A 17,240-nucleotide genomic window follows, 5' to 3' on the forward strand; every position below is an offset into this window, starting at 1 on the left:
AGAGCTACATAACTTTAAATTCGTAGGACTAAGAACACGTCAGATAGGATTCAAACATGTAGATCATACAAATTAACAGTTTACTTTAAATGCCGCCATATTAAACAAATTAACACCAAAGAAAATGTCATCAGCTTAATGTAGCCTATGAAATAAAATGAAATTAAGAACTTATTTTTCCTTTTTTATTGCCTGACTAATCTTGTAAATAATTGAGGTGGCGATTTTTGGGTCCAATAAAATATATTTTTTTAATATCTGTAATACCAATGAAATTTGGCACGCGTATACTACAAATCAAGAGGCATTATTTAATGTACCACAATTGTTTTGCAATACACCAGTGGCTGGCGTACAGAATTTCACATGTTTACTTTGGAAGAAATTGATAGTACGCCACTGATTTATATTAAAATAAATATTATTTTTACAATCTTCAGTCATTTCAATTAGAAAATACCCTGTATGATAGCTATAGAATTTCAACAGGTATTGCTACTATATATAAATTTTATTGATAAAAAATTGTTTACACAAAATTTAAGGTCAACAGTCACGCGAAATTCACCATTTAACAGAAGTTGAAATTCTTCTGAGTGGTATTTATCACTAAACATGAATTACTATATTTGCTTTTCATCTATCAAATTTTATTGTCAGGTACTAAATTATTTAAGAATTACATATTATTTATGGATGGCGTATGGCACAGTGGACAATAACGCACCTACAATATTATATATATTATATACCGAATTTAAACCGTTTGTTTAACATCATTTAAGCTAAAACTTTCACTGCTTGTACAGATTAATGATTTGTATTTCTATACTTTGTTAAAACTAACATCCAGTGTTTTAATGTGATAAATCACACTAAGAAGCGATTATTGTGTAGACGACGTTTGTACAAGTTTAGTAGTAGGATAGGTATGTGAACTTGTCCCCATTAATAGTGCAAACTCTGAATGATTAATGACATCTACCTATTTATCAAAATTTAATTCCAAAAATAGGAACCATCATAGTTGTTTGCGAATAATATTTGCCTTAACGATAATTAATAGGGCATTGATATCGCAAACTTGCAAACAATATAAACGTTGATACTTCGATATTAATTTAACAAAATTCAGGCGGTAAACAAGATAATTAATTATAGAAAATATCAAGCGCAACCTAGAATGTAAATGTTTCGGCTCTAATCTGGAGACGACTGAGTTGTATGTGAAGCTTCGACGCATTCCAACAATGTCAGTTTGAGGGGAGTACAGGTATAGATACATAGATAGAAGCATAGATTTTTATTATAATATATATATATATATATATATATATATATATATATATATATATATATATATATATATATATATATATATATATATATATATATATATATATATATATATATATATATATATATATATTCTCACGTATTGATTCACGGATGGAAAAATGTGATGACACTATACTCCGGGATATCATCCGTTCGCTCGTTGAACTCCGACTGGAATCCTGCATCCGACTGGAATCCTGCAAATCCTGCATCCGACTGGAATCCTGCAAATCCTGCATCCGACTGGAATCCTGCAGACGTTTCGCCAAAATCTCACTTGGCATCTTCAATGCTCGCGCTCCGAAACACTGTGCCCAGTGTTCGAAGTGTTTTCGGAGCGCGAGCATTGAAGATGCCAAGTGAGATTTTGGCGAAACGTCTGCAGGATTTGCAGGATTCCAGTCGGAGTTCAACGAGCGAACGGATGATATCCCGGAGTATAGTGTCATCATATGTATATATATATATATATATATATATATATATATATATATATATATATATATATATATATATATATATATATATATATATATATATAGACAGTCAAAACCACCGCAGCCAAACTTAAGCAGAGAAGAAATGCAAGCCTTAAGGAATCTAAACAAAAACGAAAACATTCTAATAATGCCAGCAGACAAAGGAAATGCCACTGTCGTCATGAATACGTCGGATTATAATGCAAAATTGGAGGATATTTTGAACGACCCAATATACAAACTAGTCACCAGAGATCCCACGACATATTTGGAAAAAACAACTAAGTCCAAAATTCTCGATTCATCAATAAACGAGGATACAAAGAAGAAACTTATTCCGAGGGAAAAATCGAGTCGTTGCCCAAAATTCTACGGGCTCCCAAAGATCCATAAGGACGGGGTTCCCCTGCGTCCAATCGTAAGCGCCTTTAACTCACCATTATGCAAGCTGGAAAAACATCTGGCCAGTGCACTTCAGCCTATAGTGGAAAAGGCAGATTCCTATGTTAAAAACTCAGAACATTTCACTCAGATTTTAGGTTCTCTCAGGATGGACAAGGACGACATTATGGCAAGTTTCGATGTCAAATCCCTCTACCCGAGTATTCCAGTAGAAGAGGCACTCTTGCTTATAGAAGAAAACGAAGATCTTCCGCCATACATAATTGATCTGTCAAGACATTGCCTGAAAAACGCTTACTTTATGCACAACGGGAAAATTTACCGACAAATAGATGGAGCAGCAATGGGATCATCTCTCTCACCTGTGATTGCTAACCTCTTCATGATTTACTTCGAAAAGAAAGCAATAGAGAAGGCAAATCTGAAGCCAAAACTATGGACAAGATACGTTGATGACGTATTTGTTGTATGGCCTTTTGGCAAGGAGGAGCTTTTGAAATTCCTAGATCATCTGAATTCCATCCACCCAAGGATTCAATTTACAATAGAACTTGAAGAGGATAACAGTCTGCCCTTTTTAGATGTGCACATCACAAGGACCGAAGATGGACACTTGGAACACACTGTCTATAGAAAACCAACACACACTAATAGATATCTGAACGCTAAATCTCATCACCACCCATCACAGATACAGGCAGTGGCAAATACATTAATTGCTCGGTCCTTCAGGCTCACAAACGAGAGGAACAGAGATAAAGAACTGAAGAAAATTAGTACCTGTCTTCGACAAAACGGATACCAAAGGCGTACCATCAGCAAGGCAATCAGTAAACAACAACAGCCGCAGCAGAGAGTGCAGGACGAGACCCAACGAAGATCGATCGCTGTCCTGCCATACATCAAGGGGGTTACTGACAAAATCGGCCGAATATTACGGAAACACGACATATCAACGGCATACAAACCTGACCATACCATCGGAGCAATACTAAGAAACCCAAAACAAAAAATTACTCTGGAAAACCAAGGAGTATACAGTGTAGCATGCGGATCGTGCAGCCTGACGTATGTGGGACAGACCAACAGAAGGATTTCAGCCAGGCTCGAGGAACATCGTTTAGCCATAAGAAACAAACAAACAACATCTGCTTTGTTTCAGCACCAACATCAGACAGGCCATAAAATTGATTTCGGCACTTGCAAACAAATAGCTAATATTCCTGATTTTAGGACTAGGATTATACGAGAGGCCATCGAAATAGAAAAGTCCGGACACCTCAATACGAGAGACGACGCTCTGCATTTATCCAACACGTGGAGAACGATAATCAAACAGCAGAGCGATGCGCAGCAGCCAACGGGGACATCGCAACTACGATCGGGCGAAATTAACAACGCGACAATTCAGGGGGCGGAGCCACCTCCCCCCACGCACAAGCAGCACCGTTACCATCTCCGGCGCAGAGTATAAATACCGCACGCACCGCCGATAACCTCCCAGTGTTCGAAGTGTTTTCGGAGCGCGAGCATTGAAGATGCCAAGTGAGATTTTGGCGAAACGTCTGCAGGATTCCAGTCGGATGCAGGATTTGCAGGATTCCAGTCGGATGCAGGATTCCAGTCGGAGTTCAACGAGCGAACGGATGATATCCCGGAGTATAGTGTCATCATATATATATATATATATATATATATATATATATATATATATATATATATATATATATATATATATATATATATATATATATATATATATATATATATATATATATATATATATATATATATATATATATATATATATATATATATATATATATATATATATATATATATATATATATATATATATATATATATATATATATATAGGAAAATACCGAACACAACAAAACAGTGGCCACCATCAAGAATCGGGTAATGAGGTTATATATTTTATTTTCATTTGGAATTAAATTGTATAAACTTAGGTCAAGAGAATTTTTCATGCTTTTAGTGTATTTAAACTTCCTAGTTCGAAGCAAATTTGAGTATACAACTATGTCTCCTCTTTAAGAATTTATACATTTGTGTTCGATGTTTTAAATGCAGAGTCATTTGTAAAATTAAACTTTAAACAACTGCGTGCATTACATTTCGTAAACTTGACATTTTATTACTGCAAAAAACTGCTTGCTTTCTATTAGGGAGATAAGAGGATAATACCTCTAGCGCAAAGGGTCCCAAACCGTAAAATTTCAGTTTTTCCATTAAAATTCATTGACTGACAGAGTCAAAGGATCTGGAGAGGTCACACACTGTTAAACTGCTATGCTCACCTCCCTCAAAGCCCTCAACTATGCCAGCGAGTATACATAATAGTGCCCCTTTCTAAATCCAAACTGGTTTCGATTTATCAAATTATTTGACTCAGAATAATAGGATAGTTGAGAATACATATCTTTTTCTAAAATTTGGAAACTACTGGGATAATTGATACGGGTCGGTAATTATTAGGATCAGATATTTCACCTTTCTTATAGATTGGCACAGGTTTAGATATTTTAAAAACGTCCGGATATATTCCAGTGAGGAAACATCTATTTCTGTTGTCACTATTACATTGCAGCATTCTTTAATAATCCTACTGTTCAAACAATAAAACTTTAGAGCTTTTGAATTATTCAAAGACAATTTGACCTGCTCGACCTCAAGTGAAGAAACCAGAGAAAATTTGAATGACCATTTAGGTTTGATCAAGTTATAACTTAGATAGCCTAGCAATCCAAAGATTCTAATATTTTATGCGCCACAGTAGTAAAAAATATTTTGAGTTGGTCAGAGGATAAATCTTTCGTAAAGTTATATTTACCTGCTTTTATTTATGGATAACTGTAAATAATTTGTATAAGAACGTTTTCTTGTATTTCTTATTTCATTTTGATATTTGGAGATTTAGGTTTGAATGTCTTTCTTATCAAAGGAAAACACAGTAACGCCTCTTTCCTGATGTTCTTCACCAAGGAAAATGCCAAATCGTTAACGTTGGTGCCAATGGTATTATAATTTAATGTAATTGATGATTGAAGATACCTATTAAATTTTTCAAAATTTTTTTCTAAAGTACTGTCGACACTATTTTATTATTCGAAAATTTCAAATTATGATTATTAGACTCAATATGAATAGTCTAGGCCTTATGATCCGACAAACAAGGATCCGTTAGTTACCTTAGTGTAAAACCGATATTTGTCTATGTTGGTAATAATATTATCTAAGCAATTAGCGCAGTCATTTTCCACTCTGGTGGGTTCCCGAATAGTAGGCTACAAACTGGCGAATTAGCCATAGAAAATCATCCAATCTAGAGCTAGAAATATTAAAATCATCCAAAACAACCATCTGTACACCTGTTCGATAAATATTGTTGATTACACTTTCTAAACTGTGCATAAATTTTATAAAATTACCACTCAGAGAGCGATAAACCGTCAATATGGATAGTTTGATAGGTGGCGCAAAATTTACAGTCATTTTCAGGGCAAAATTGTTGGACATCCAAAATTTAATAATTTAGGTTAATATTATTTTTTAAAACCGACTGTAATCTACTACTAGTTAAACATTTGTAACCAGGAACATTCATAGGGGCGCGGTCAGTTTATATTGACGCATTACCTTATTCGGAAAAAAAGAAGGAGACGATAAGAAAAAATAATTGTGAAAAGTTATAATATAGTAGATAAAGATAAATAATAATAAATAGTTAAGGAGTACTCATAAAAAGTTAGTCATTATTATTTAGGGTGAGATCTTTTTCTACTAATTAAAGTGGCTATAATAAAATAAAAACGTTATTTAATCTTTGGAGTGCCAACCATCGTAATCTGATTTTATAATATGAGGTTTTCTCAATTTTAATTTTAATTTTTGTACATCCTTTGTTAATTAATAGTCGCCAAAATTAATCCAAAAAAGTTTAAAGAATAAACTTTTTTATAAAAAAAAATAGTAGTTACTTCAGAGCCTGTAAATATAGTATTTCATACAAAATTTAGAGGGGGAGGATCGAACTCACCGAAATGCGACACAGGACCATTCTATAAGTGTGGTTATTTAAAAAAGCGACAAAAATTTATAGATGCGTTGTTACCGGTTTTACGAAAAAGGAGTATAATCTATAATATCTCACCATTTTTATACCAAGTGGTAAAATTACAAATATGAAGCTCTACTTTGGACAAAAACTAAGGGATGTAATGACTGTCTAAAACGCTGTTTCATTAAGTAAAATATGAGTTAGAAGGTCTTTTAGTTTTAAAACAAAAATTATCTACCATATTCAAAGAAAATAAAACACGTTATATATACGTAAGAGTGGTTTAATGCTTCCTGAAGGTAATAGAGGGAAAATTGAACATATCCTTTTATCTATTTAAATTTAAAATTTCCACATATAAAGTGTCTCTATAGTATTTTCTGAAATATGATTTCAACCTTGGCCTAAATTTCTAACTGCAAGTATCTCTGATACAACAAAAAATAGATATTTTTCAATTTGTACGTGATAAGTTGTTCAAAGTTTAATAAACTTCATCTGAAATAATAATTGAGGACATAAAAATTGACGCTTCAAGCAAACACCCGATACCCAGCTGCTATATAAAAAATAAGGAAATAATTAAACGGACCTTTGCCGTTAAAGCGATAACACATAATTAAGCGGAAAATTTTAAATGTTAGTTACTCGGTTATCGGGATTTAGGTGATATCGTATTAAATCGTATTTACTGTTAATACATATTATTGTAATATTTAAATGACAATAGCTTACTAGACAAAAGAATTCCTTCCACACATTTGTTAAATAAATACACAGGTCAAAAAAATAAATCGAAAATATAGTATAAATAAAACTAAGATGTTTTACTGCAAAAATAAGTTTCGTATAAACATACAGGGGACTTGCGTTGTCTTAGAAGGAACAATGGGTCTTATCCTGTATTTTTCGTATACATTACACTTAATCACAAGGAATTGTCGACCGAGTTCTTAAGAGATATTATACAGATTGCTTCTGATTTTTCTTTATTCGTCTCATTTTATTAGCACCGTCACAAGCAATTGTCTGGTCCCAATTACAACTATTCCTACAAGAAATAACCTCAGATCAATGTTTTATTATTAAGAAAATATTTTCAGGGATTCTGTTACCACCGTAATTTGTTTCATAGTTTAAAACCATCTCTCCTTATTATATCTCTCTTAGTTGGATTTAGTAGCAACAGTTTTTAAATATTTTGTTAAAAATAGAACTCACTTATCAGAAATTTTGTTGATCTATCATAACACGTTTCAAAAATTTTGTTACCTATTGTTTGTACCAAACTTTAATTACAAAATAAGTTTTATACTTAAGCATCACATAATTAAAGTTATCCAGATATAACTTAGCTGATCCAAAGGAACAAAGGGGAACAGCCATTCTTCGGAAGTTAAAGTGAAATATTATTATGGGAAATAGTGTCCCCCTATGTTCGTTATATTCACTTTTTATTCCGCTCTAATTGAAAAACTTTAAATTTATATTTGTCAGAATAATTTTGACATCGGGGTCACGAATAGAGTAGGATTGTTGAATAGTGTGGGCGTGCTTTATATGACGCACTGACAAACCGATGACCACTTTTAATCTGGGGTTAATTATTTGCGGTCTCAAAACTGTTTCGTGTAATTGTGACATCTTGTTTAATGTTGTAAATGGCAATTACACAAACTAAAACCACAAATAACCAGTAAGGACGTTATCATGTTTCGTAAACAATATCCCAAACGTACTCTTATGGCACGTGAATGATTTGCTTTATTGGATATGTTATCACAAGCATTATCTTAATAGCACAAATGTATTAAGAAAATTGCCCAAATGCGTGCGCAGTTAACATATAAATAATTAAGATTTTTGTGTTGACTTCACTTTCGCTTTAGTCCTAAAGGCACTACTAGTAGTCATTTCCTGTGCTCTGAAATGGAGCAACTTCCAAAGCGTCAAACCCTCGCGCTTCGACAACAGCTAATTGGGTAAGAGAAACAAACACATATTCTTCCGCCTTGATATTGTACGTATTGTTAATTTGATTTAAGATAGAACGAGGGTGTTCTTCAGGTGTTTTGGTTAATGATTAATGATTTTTCGCCATATGAGTTTAACTAAATAATATTAAAAATCATTTTGATTAATTTGAGTTGAAGTTACTGTTTTTCAGCACATATATTTTATATTACATTTTTGGGTTAAAAAGTGTTTTAACATCAAAATTGAGAAAGGAAGATAGAAGCTAAACTGATTAGCTTTTAGTTACTATATAATATTCAATTAAATTAAAATTATATTTAATTAATGTTATTTAGCCAGTTATTTATCTAGTTATTTTGTTGGTTAGATTTGTTTATATCGATATAGCATGAAATACTAATCCAATAAATGATATAACAGATTTTTTATTTTTTTTTTAAATCAGTAAAATAAAAACATTTCTATGTAGGTAGGTAGGTGTGTTTCTTTCAGAAAACCAGCATCATACTTTAGGCACTGGAAATTTTGAATTATAAATTTAAATTTACCTTGAGTTTGGGTATTAATAGTCCACAGGATGAAAAATAGAATTATATACATTCGCTTATCCGCCGTAAAAATAATTTCTTTGAAATATGTCCAAAAAACAAAAAAAGTTGTTGCTACTTGTAATACAATTTTATGCCCACGATCTAGCATAGCAGTTTTAGACATGGTATTAAAAACTAAAATATTACAAAATGTCGAAACGTAATTTTAACTTTGGAATATTAGGAAGTAAATGTTTTACTACCAAATACATTAATTAGAAGTAAACTGTCTTAAAATAGTGATTTTTTTTTAATTTTGTTGTCTTACAAATTCACAAAATACAGATGGTATACTGTGACTCACACAGATTAGAATTTTCAGGATGCCGTTAGGGTCCCAGGTCCTTTGCAATTGCAGTTGCAATGATTATTCATATATTCAAGGGACTGTTAGTCCAGTTATCGAATTTAATAAATAATTTCTTAATGGACCAACGCAAAGAAAATTTACCAGATTCTATGCAATACAACTATATATTTTTAGAGCTCGTTGCATAAATGAGCGTTTATTGAAATCCACCTTTTACATAAACTATAAATCGAACAGATGAACAATGCTTTTAAGTATTTATCGTTGTATTAAGAATATTTCAAAATCAGCAAAATCCATTGGAATTTGTGCAGTTCAATTCAGATGTATTTAAACTTATTGTTACAATTTAAATAAAATTAATAGTCGTTCGTAGTTCGTCGTTAAAGCTTGCACGTTACACACAGCTACTTCTTAGCAACAGAGGGATATCAACGCCACGAGTACTATAGCAATGTATTTTGTAAATATTATTATTTGCAGTAAAACGTAGCGTGGGCTATTTTTAAAAGCATTTAATGCAATTGTTTATTAATATTCTGTACATACATATATCTAATCAAGCTTTAAACAGATTCAACAAAAGGATATTCGTTTTTTCACCGAAATATTCAACATTGCATTAAATGATAGCAGTATCATGAATGCATTGCCTTTTTTAAATAGGTAATTAAAATTTATGCTTGTGTTGGAAAACAGTGATAATATTACAATGAACTTTAACACGAGTCTTCGGTAAAACTTTCCGTTCATATAATTAAACGACCGCGTCAAACAAGATCTGAAGATAGTTAATTTATAAATTGTGTAATTTATTTATTAAAATATACGAAAATTTAGTTTTTGAATGCTGATTATATAACCTATTTTATATTATTTTGTTACGAATTTACAGACCGTCGACTCAATTATTTTTCCGAAAGGATCCACTAAAAATAATCAAGGCCAAGGACCAATATATGTACGACGAAAGGGGAAGTTCTTATCTAGATTGCATTAACAACGTAGCACACGGTGAGAAAAGACAATGATGATAACAGCAATAACTACGTATTATTTATTTCAGTGGGCCACTGCAATCCCGTTGTGGTCAATGCTGCTGTGGACCAAATGACCTCACTGAATACCAACAGCCGATTCTTGCATGACAATATCGTGCTGTGTGCTCAAAAAATCGTGAGCACCCTCACAAATAATCTTACCGTTTGTTTCTTTGTAAACTCAGGATCCGAAGCTAACGACTTGGCAATACGGCTTGCCAAGACGCATACGGGGAACGAGGACATTATTGCATTGGAACAGTAAGTACTCTGAAGTTTCGGTTATTTTCCTCGGTGCTTCAATGTTATCTAAGACTTGATTTCACTTTGTACGAAATAGACGTCTCCCGACGAAGGCATACTTGAATTTGAGATCAGTGGAGGATTTGTTTTTGGTAAAGTATTATTGAGAAAATTCAAAAAGTTAATGCGATAGGATATGTATAATATGTTCTTTGATATTTTCTAAAACATTTTCATTAAAAACAAACTAACTTAAGTGGTTTGGTTTGTTTAGACACAGAAAAATGTTTACTTTTCGTCTGCAGGACTCAAAAGCGCTGTCATTATGTGTTTTTTATGATTAATTAATAATAAATTAATTAATACAAAAAATTGTCGTTATGTGTTTTTGTATGATTAATTAATAGGAGAAACGTCTCGGTCCAAGATTTATTAGTTTTATTATTCCTGCAAACGAAGTGATTATTTGACAGAAATTAAAGCTTAACGTATAGAGTCAAGAAGAAAATTAAGCCACCGGAATTTATTTTCGAAAACCTAGCAAAAAACTTATTTAGTTAAGTTACCGTCGTTTCCGTTCAAACCGGAAGTTAATTTTCAATATTGAGCACATTGAACTTTACAAATTTCAAGTCGCTATCTTATACCGTTTAATAATTATATAGTGTTTCCCCTTTCTCGTGTTACAAGGTATCTAACACTAATAAAGAACCCACATGTACAACACTAAACAGTAAATAATGGAGCTAAGGAATTAATAATATAAAATATAAAATGATATAAATTATGATTAAAATTATTTTTCTTCACCGAGATCCATGTTTAAGATTTGAGAAACTTTTCAATACGTTAATTGCTCATATTATTTATTCAAAGGCCAAGCTTTGTAATTATTGAATTAGAGCACGCAGTGAACTTCTAGAAGCAATTTTGATAAGATATCAGCCAGACTTGGCTAATTTGCATTGCGGCGTTTGCTATTACGCGAAACAATAGTAAAACAAGTAATTTATTTAATCACCTGTTTTGTATCTTTAAAATCACGAGGATTTTATGTTAATAATACGCCTATCCACTTTAGGCACGATTTTCTATAAGATATTGCGCGCAATAAATTTAAAAAAATCATATGATAAGCAAAGACATTTCTCCACTGATATTAAAATAATCTCTCAATAATTAATGGTTTGCTTCGTATTGGGCGAAAGATACCATGATGATATTATTTTAGCGCTTACCATGGACATTTGAATTCCCTGATTGATATTTCCCATTACAAATTTAGTCATCTGGTCGATGGGAAAAAAGACCATGTTCATGTGGTAAGTTTACTATTAATCCTCTACTGAATGAGAGTACCATGCGTCAACAGTTTACGTCATAATTCAATATTTGGGACGGCTGGTTACTAAATTTCCAAATCACAAGATTTACGAAAGATCTATTCGGCGCACTGAAATGAAAATTTGGATCGTTTATTAAATATCGTTTTGATGAGCAAACCTTCATTGGGAAGTTCTTTCGATTTCGGAATTGGTTCACATCGTATCGTTGACAAAAACTTTTTGAAACCGCAACGAAACAAAATTTATTGGGAAATTTGATTTTCTTAGAGTTAATTCTCATCTGTTAAATTGATCTATACTTTTAAGGTCAATAACAGTGCGGTATTCGAAAATTGTTTGAGGTCACTCCTAAATAACGTCATAGGGATTTTATGAATTTTTGATGTTTGGAGTGCGAAATTTTAAATGTATAATTTTTTAAATTAAAGATGTTCTTATAAATTACGAATCATAATTTAATTAAAAATCTCCTTGAAATAATATTAACATAGTTGGCAACAAGTTTTAAAGCTTAAAGTTTAACAAAATAAATAATAACTAAAAGTTCAGATTTTCACAAAATTATATATTTTGACATGACAATTGTTTCGACAACACCGTGTCTTTATCAAATGTTTGATAAAGACACGGTGTTGTCGAAACAATTGTCATGTAAAAATATATAATTTCGTGAAAATCTGAACTTTTTGTTCTTATTTATTTTGATAAATGGATTTTCATCAAGTAAAAGCCACCTCAGTTCAATTCTTAACGTTTAATTTTAATTCTTAGGATTTATTAATATGACTTCACATTATTAACAATGCTTTACATTTTACCATAAAATTAAATGCATTAAATTAAAGTTAATTAAGTTTTGGATTTTTTTTCTAATCTCGGATAGAATTTAAATTTAAAACATATTTAAAATATTTTTTTCTCAAATATTTGTGATAACATTTGAATCTATTCTCTATGTTATGATTTATGATGATTATTTTATGATTTTGTAATTATGATTAGTCTATGTGATACTGTGCTAACCCTCTCATACTCTTAACATTTGAAGTAATTTTGTGACCCCTTTCTTGTTTTCCAGTTATATTTTAGTAAAAAATTAAGAATAAATTCCTTAATTTGTTTTTTAAAATATGTTGTGACATTTAATCGATACTGTAAACTATTAGTGTGAAAAGATACTTTTAAGTTTTGCTTGATGTGAAAAATTTGGTTCCATTTTTAGTCATTCTGATTTATTGACTTGTAATGTATATGAAGGTAGATAATATTCGGGTGAAAATATATTTATAAAACATTTTCAGGCTCCGTGTCCCGACTCTTATCGCGGAAAATACCGCGATACCGATTACTCCCCAGAAGAACTAGGCCATATTTACGCTGAGGAGGTGAACAACCTATGCAACAAAGTCGTGAGCAAAAACAAAAAGGTTGCGGCTTTTATAGCGGAAAGTTTTTTGAGTTGCGGTGGTCAAGTTATACCGCCCAAAAATTATTTCAAGAAAGTGTACGAACACGTGCGAAAAGCTGGAGGCGTCTGCATCGCCGACGAAGTTCAAGTCGGTTTTGGGAGAATCGGAAAACACTGGTGGGCTTTCCAGGAGTACGATGTCGAGCCTGACATTGTGACGATGGGAAAATCAATGGGTAACGGCCATCCAGTCGCGTGTGTTGTAACAACGAGAGAAATAGCTGATAATTTCTTTAAAACAGGAGTCGAATACTTTAACACGGTTAGTACAATGATAGGTACATTTTTCTTTGGTCCTCAGCTTAGGGTCATGTCCCACATTATTGAGGTTTCTCTGTTGCTTAGAACTCGTTTTCGAAACTCTCTTAATATGAACTATTTCTGCCACCTACTGAATTCTAAAATCGTAATTTAACAAAATATGGATTTCGTATAGGGCCAAAAGTTTAAGCCTATTCATCTTCGTTTTTTTTTTAATTTTCTTACACCAAACCGTGCACAAACTCTAGCAATGTTTTGTGCTAATGGAAATTGTTTTTGATTATTTGCGAAACATTAATCGGGAAAAAAATGTTGATAAAGATACTTAAAACCGCCCTTCCGTGAAGTGTCGTACTGGGTAGGTTTCAGTGAAATCTTTCATTTTTTGCATATTTTCTTTGAGTCATTTAATATAATAATAATAATAATAATAATAATATTAATAATAATAATAATAATGAACCTTATTGAGATATTTTTACTTTGACTTTGAAAGTTTTTGACCAAATTGCCTTAATCTCAGCTACTCAACATTAACTCTTTTTCGAATATTGCATGAACAAACAAAACTTCATTATCGCTAGAATTATAATTTATTTAGGACAGAGACTGTTGTAAATCAACAAATTGAACCTTAGTTTTGTTCCTAAGAAAATTTAATTTGAATAAGTTTAATCGCACGATAGCTAAAACAGAGTTGAAATTTATAAGAATTATGTTGGGGTAGTATATCCAGAATATTTTTCGTCCGTAGAAGAGCACTGCGAATTTCATACCGAAAGACTAAACGATCCTTCAAGATTATTTTGTAACCTTTAATACAATAATTGCTGGCAAAAATTGACACAGGTATTTAGTTTTAAGCCACTTTAACTGAAATATGGCCAAGGACTGATCAAAAAAACGGAGCTATCAACGTTGATAATTTTGTGAATTGTTTGGATCTTATTCCTAACATTAGTTTAATTAGTGAATGATTATTACATTTTCTCTTCGTGTATTTTCTAAATCGCTCTTACTTTTTATGATTATAAGAACAAAGTGGCTTTATTTTATCTTTTTTTATTCTATCTTCTCTTGATTTTAAGTTTGTTCTAATCAGAATAAATTGAACATTTTTTTCTATCTATGTGGTACAATCTATTTCCTTTTCCCTTTTTATATAGGTTATTGTTTCCAGAAAATTTAATTTGTGATGAAAGCGCATCATAATTTTTCTTTGCACTTATTGTTCAAGAGATGTAACTTGGAAACTCGTATGTGTAACTACATACAAGTATTTTTTTTAGAAGAAAAAAATTTATTGTCTATTGTCTATTTACAGTATGGAGGCAACCCGGTATCCTGCGCCATTGCCAATGCCGTACTGGATGTGCTAGTTAAGCAAAATATGAGAGAACATGCCTTAATCGTGGGCGAATATTTATTAGACTGCTGCCACATACTGTCGAAGAAACACAAATATATAGGGAACGTTCGTGGAGTCGGTCTATTCGTCGGTATTGATTTAATTAAGGACCCGATAACGAGGGAGGCAAACAAAGAGTGTGCTGATTTTGTGCTTCAGAGGTAATTGAAATCGAGGGTGATGTCGAACGTCCCGGAAAATTCTAATTCTAATTCGATCGACTTTTAGAATGCGAGAGGAACATATTTTGGTCAGCGCCGACGGGCCGGAGTGCAACATCATCAAGTTCAAACCTCCGATGGTGTTCACTAAAGAAAATGTCGATGAAGTGGTATCGGTGTTAGATCGTGTGCTCAAAGAATACAAATACAAAGCGGAAGCTGAATTATCCATCAGCCAACCAATTATCGATCACGCGGCGATTAATGGGAATCTAATACCCCAGAAAGAAGCCCGTCCTAGGAGAAAACTATTAGATGATAACGTAAAATCTATTTAATTATTCGAAACTATATTAGTTTGTTGTCATTGTTTTGAACTATATTAGTTTATTCAAAAGAAAAGATTTATAAATTTATTTTTAGTAGTTTTTGATATTATTATTGTTAATAACGTGTTATTCGTTTATGTTATTAAACATTTGGAGTGTTAGTAGTATCCAGTTTCCTGTAGAATTATGGATAACCGATTCACCGCAGATCTAAATCTCACCGAGCTTAAATATTTTTAAATAGCCGATTGTCCATCCGGCAAACGAGGCCGAGCAGTCAAATCTCTTTCTGATTGCTTAAGAAACAGCTATCCAACATTAAGCTTACTATACCTGCAAAAATGTTTTAATAATATAATAAAATTACTTATAAAATATAAAAAAACTGCAGAAATCGCAATGATCATATATTAATCTAACTAAACAAACGTGTATCTATTTTCTTTAGAAATATGCACTTATTTTTGGTATAAAGGGACGATGACATTTCCAAACGTTTCTTAACTTTTTGTGATACTTTATCATATTTTTTTATGCCATTAACAAATACTGAGGTAGTTATTCGATATACCGTTATTATGGTTTCGACTTCGGAATGACTTTAAGAACCGCCTGTTGTAAAGCGGAAGGGACCATTCTCTGCAGCACGTCTACCACAAGCCAGTGCGGTATTTAAGATGTTAGCCGACAAGAACTATGCCGTGCGGACTGTTGTTTCTTAAGAGTAGTGAAATTTTCTTTGATTAAACTGTGACATTAATTAAAGTGTGCTTTTTATAAATCTTCTTATAATAGTATCTAATTAACTTAGCTCGATGTCAAGTTGAATTTACCCATTAGATACGTTGATCTCCTATATTAAAAACACATTAGAAAGTTTAAACTGATTTCGACTTTAAGGGTTTAACGTAATGACACTAAAATATTTTTCTAGGAAAGCAATACAAAATCTTATATAGATAATTGATTTTTTAATGCATGTTTTCCCACTTTGCTATCGGTTGATTTGTGGGGGCTGGTGAAACCGAAGTATACTGTCAGTTTTATGACATAGTTTTTTCTTAGCATCAGAGTTATTTCTATTCCGTTTTGTGTTTGTAATTAGTAATTACCCACTTACTGTTATTTATTTGTTTTTCACGACTCAGTGTGTCATTTTTATTGAAGTACCATGTAAACTTTATTACAATTTATTGTTTATCAATTAAAACTTGACATGAAGAGTTGCGTAGTGTTTTGAACATGGACTGTTGCTAAGAGACTTTGCGTGCGTTCGTACGTAGAATTAGTTTTTATTAAAAAAACATCAATAAGAGACAAGTGTTGATGGAATCAAGAAGAACTTCGGAGTGGAGGAGAAGACATTTGAGATAAATCCAAGAAATTCGTGCTAAAAAGGTTCCAATCGTATATTTAGATGAGACCTGGTTTGATAACCAAGATACCGTCAAGAAAGGATGAACTGACGGTGACAAGGAAATGTTCGTGGGATGTGCCAGTTTCGCGGTGCAAATGAATTATCAAACTCTATGCGGGCCCCGAAGCTGGTTGGGTAGATAAAGCTATGTTGCTTTCTGCAAAAGTTGTCAAAGAATCAAAGGTTGACTACCATGAAAACATGATGGTTTCTGAAAACTGATTCCCAGTTTCCACCAAACAGTGTTGTTGTGATGGACAAGGCCTGCTCCCTTTCTACACAAGCGGAAAAAATATCGAATTCATCATAGACTAAAGAAGTCATTCAAGTTGCACGTCTTCTATTATATCACTGCAATTTTAAGCGCAAAGAACTGATATGGGGATA

At 32.3% G+C, this 17,240-nt stretch overlaps 1 protein-coding gene across 1 annotated transcript; it reads left to right on the forward strand.

Moving 5' to 3' along the window:
• Positions 1-1,255: 1,255 nt before the first annotated feature.
• Positions 1,256-16,542, forward strand: LOC132701238 (5-phosphohydroxy-L-lysine phospho-lyase). Its single transcript, XM_060669021.1, has 8 exons — positions 1,256-1,273; positions 8,193-8,285; positions 10,076-10,194; positions 10,247-10,481; positions 11,695-11,785; positions 13,111-13,539; positions 14,863-15,107; positions 15,175-16,542. The coding sequence occupies exons 2-8, from the start codon at positions 8,233-8,235 to the stop codon at positions 15,443-15,445; spliced, it is 1,443 nt and encodes a 480-aa protein (XP_060525004.1). The 5' UTR covers positions 1,256-1,273; positions 8,193-8,232; the 3' UTR covers positions 15,446-16,542.
• Positions 16,543-17,240: the final 698 nt, after the last annotated feature.

This window comes from Cylas formicarius, unplaced genomic scaffold (assembly GCF_029955315.1).
Source record: "Cylas formicarius isolate icCylForm1 unplaced genomic scaffold, icCylForm1.1 PGA_scaffold_4__25_contigs__length_36172078, whole genome shotgun sequence".
Taxonomy (NCBI): domain Eukaryota; kingdom Metazoa; phylum Arthropoda; class Insecta; order Coleoptera; family Brentidae; genus Cylas; species Cylas formicarius.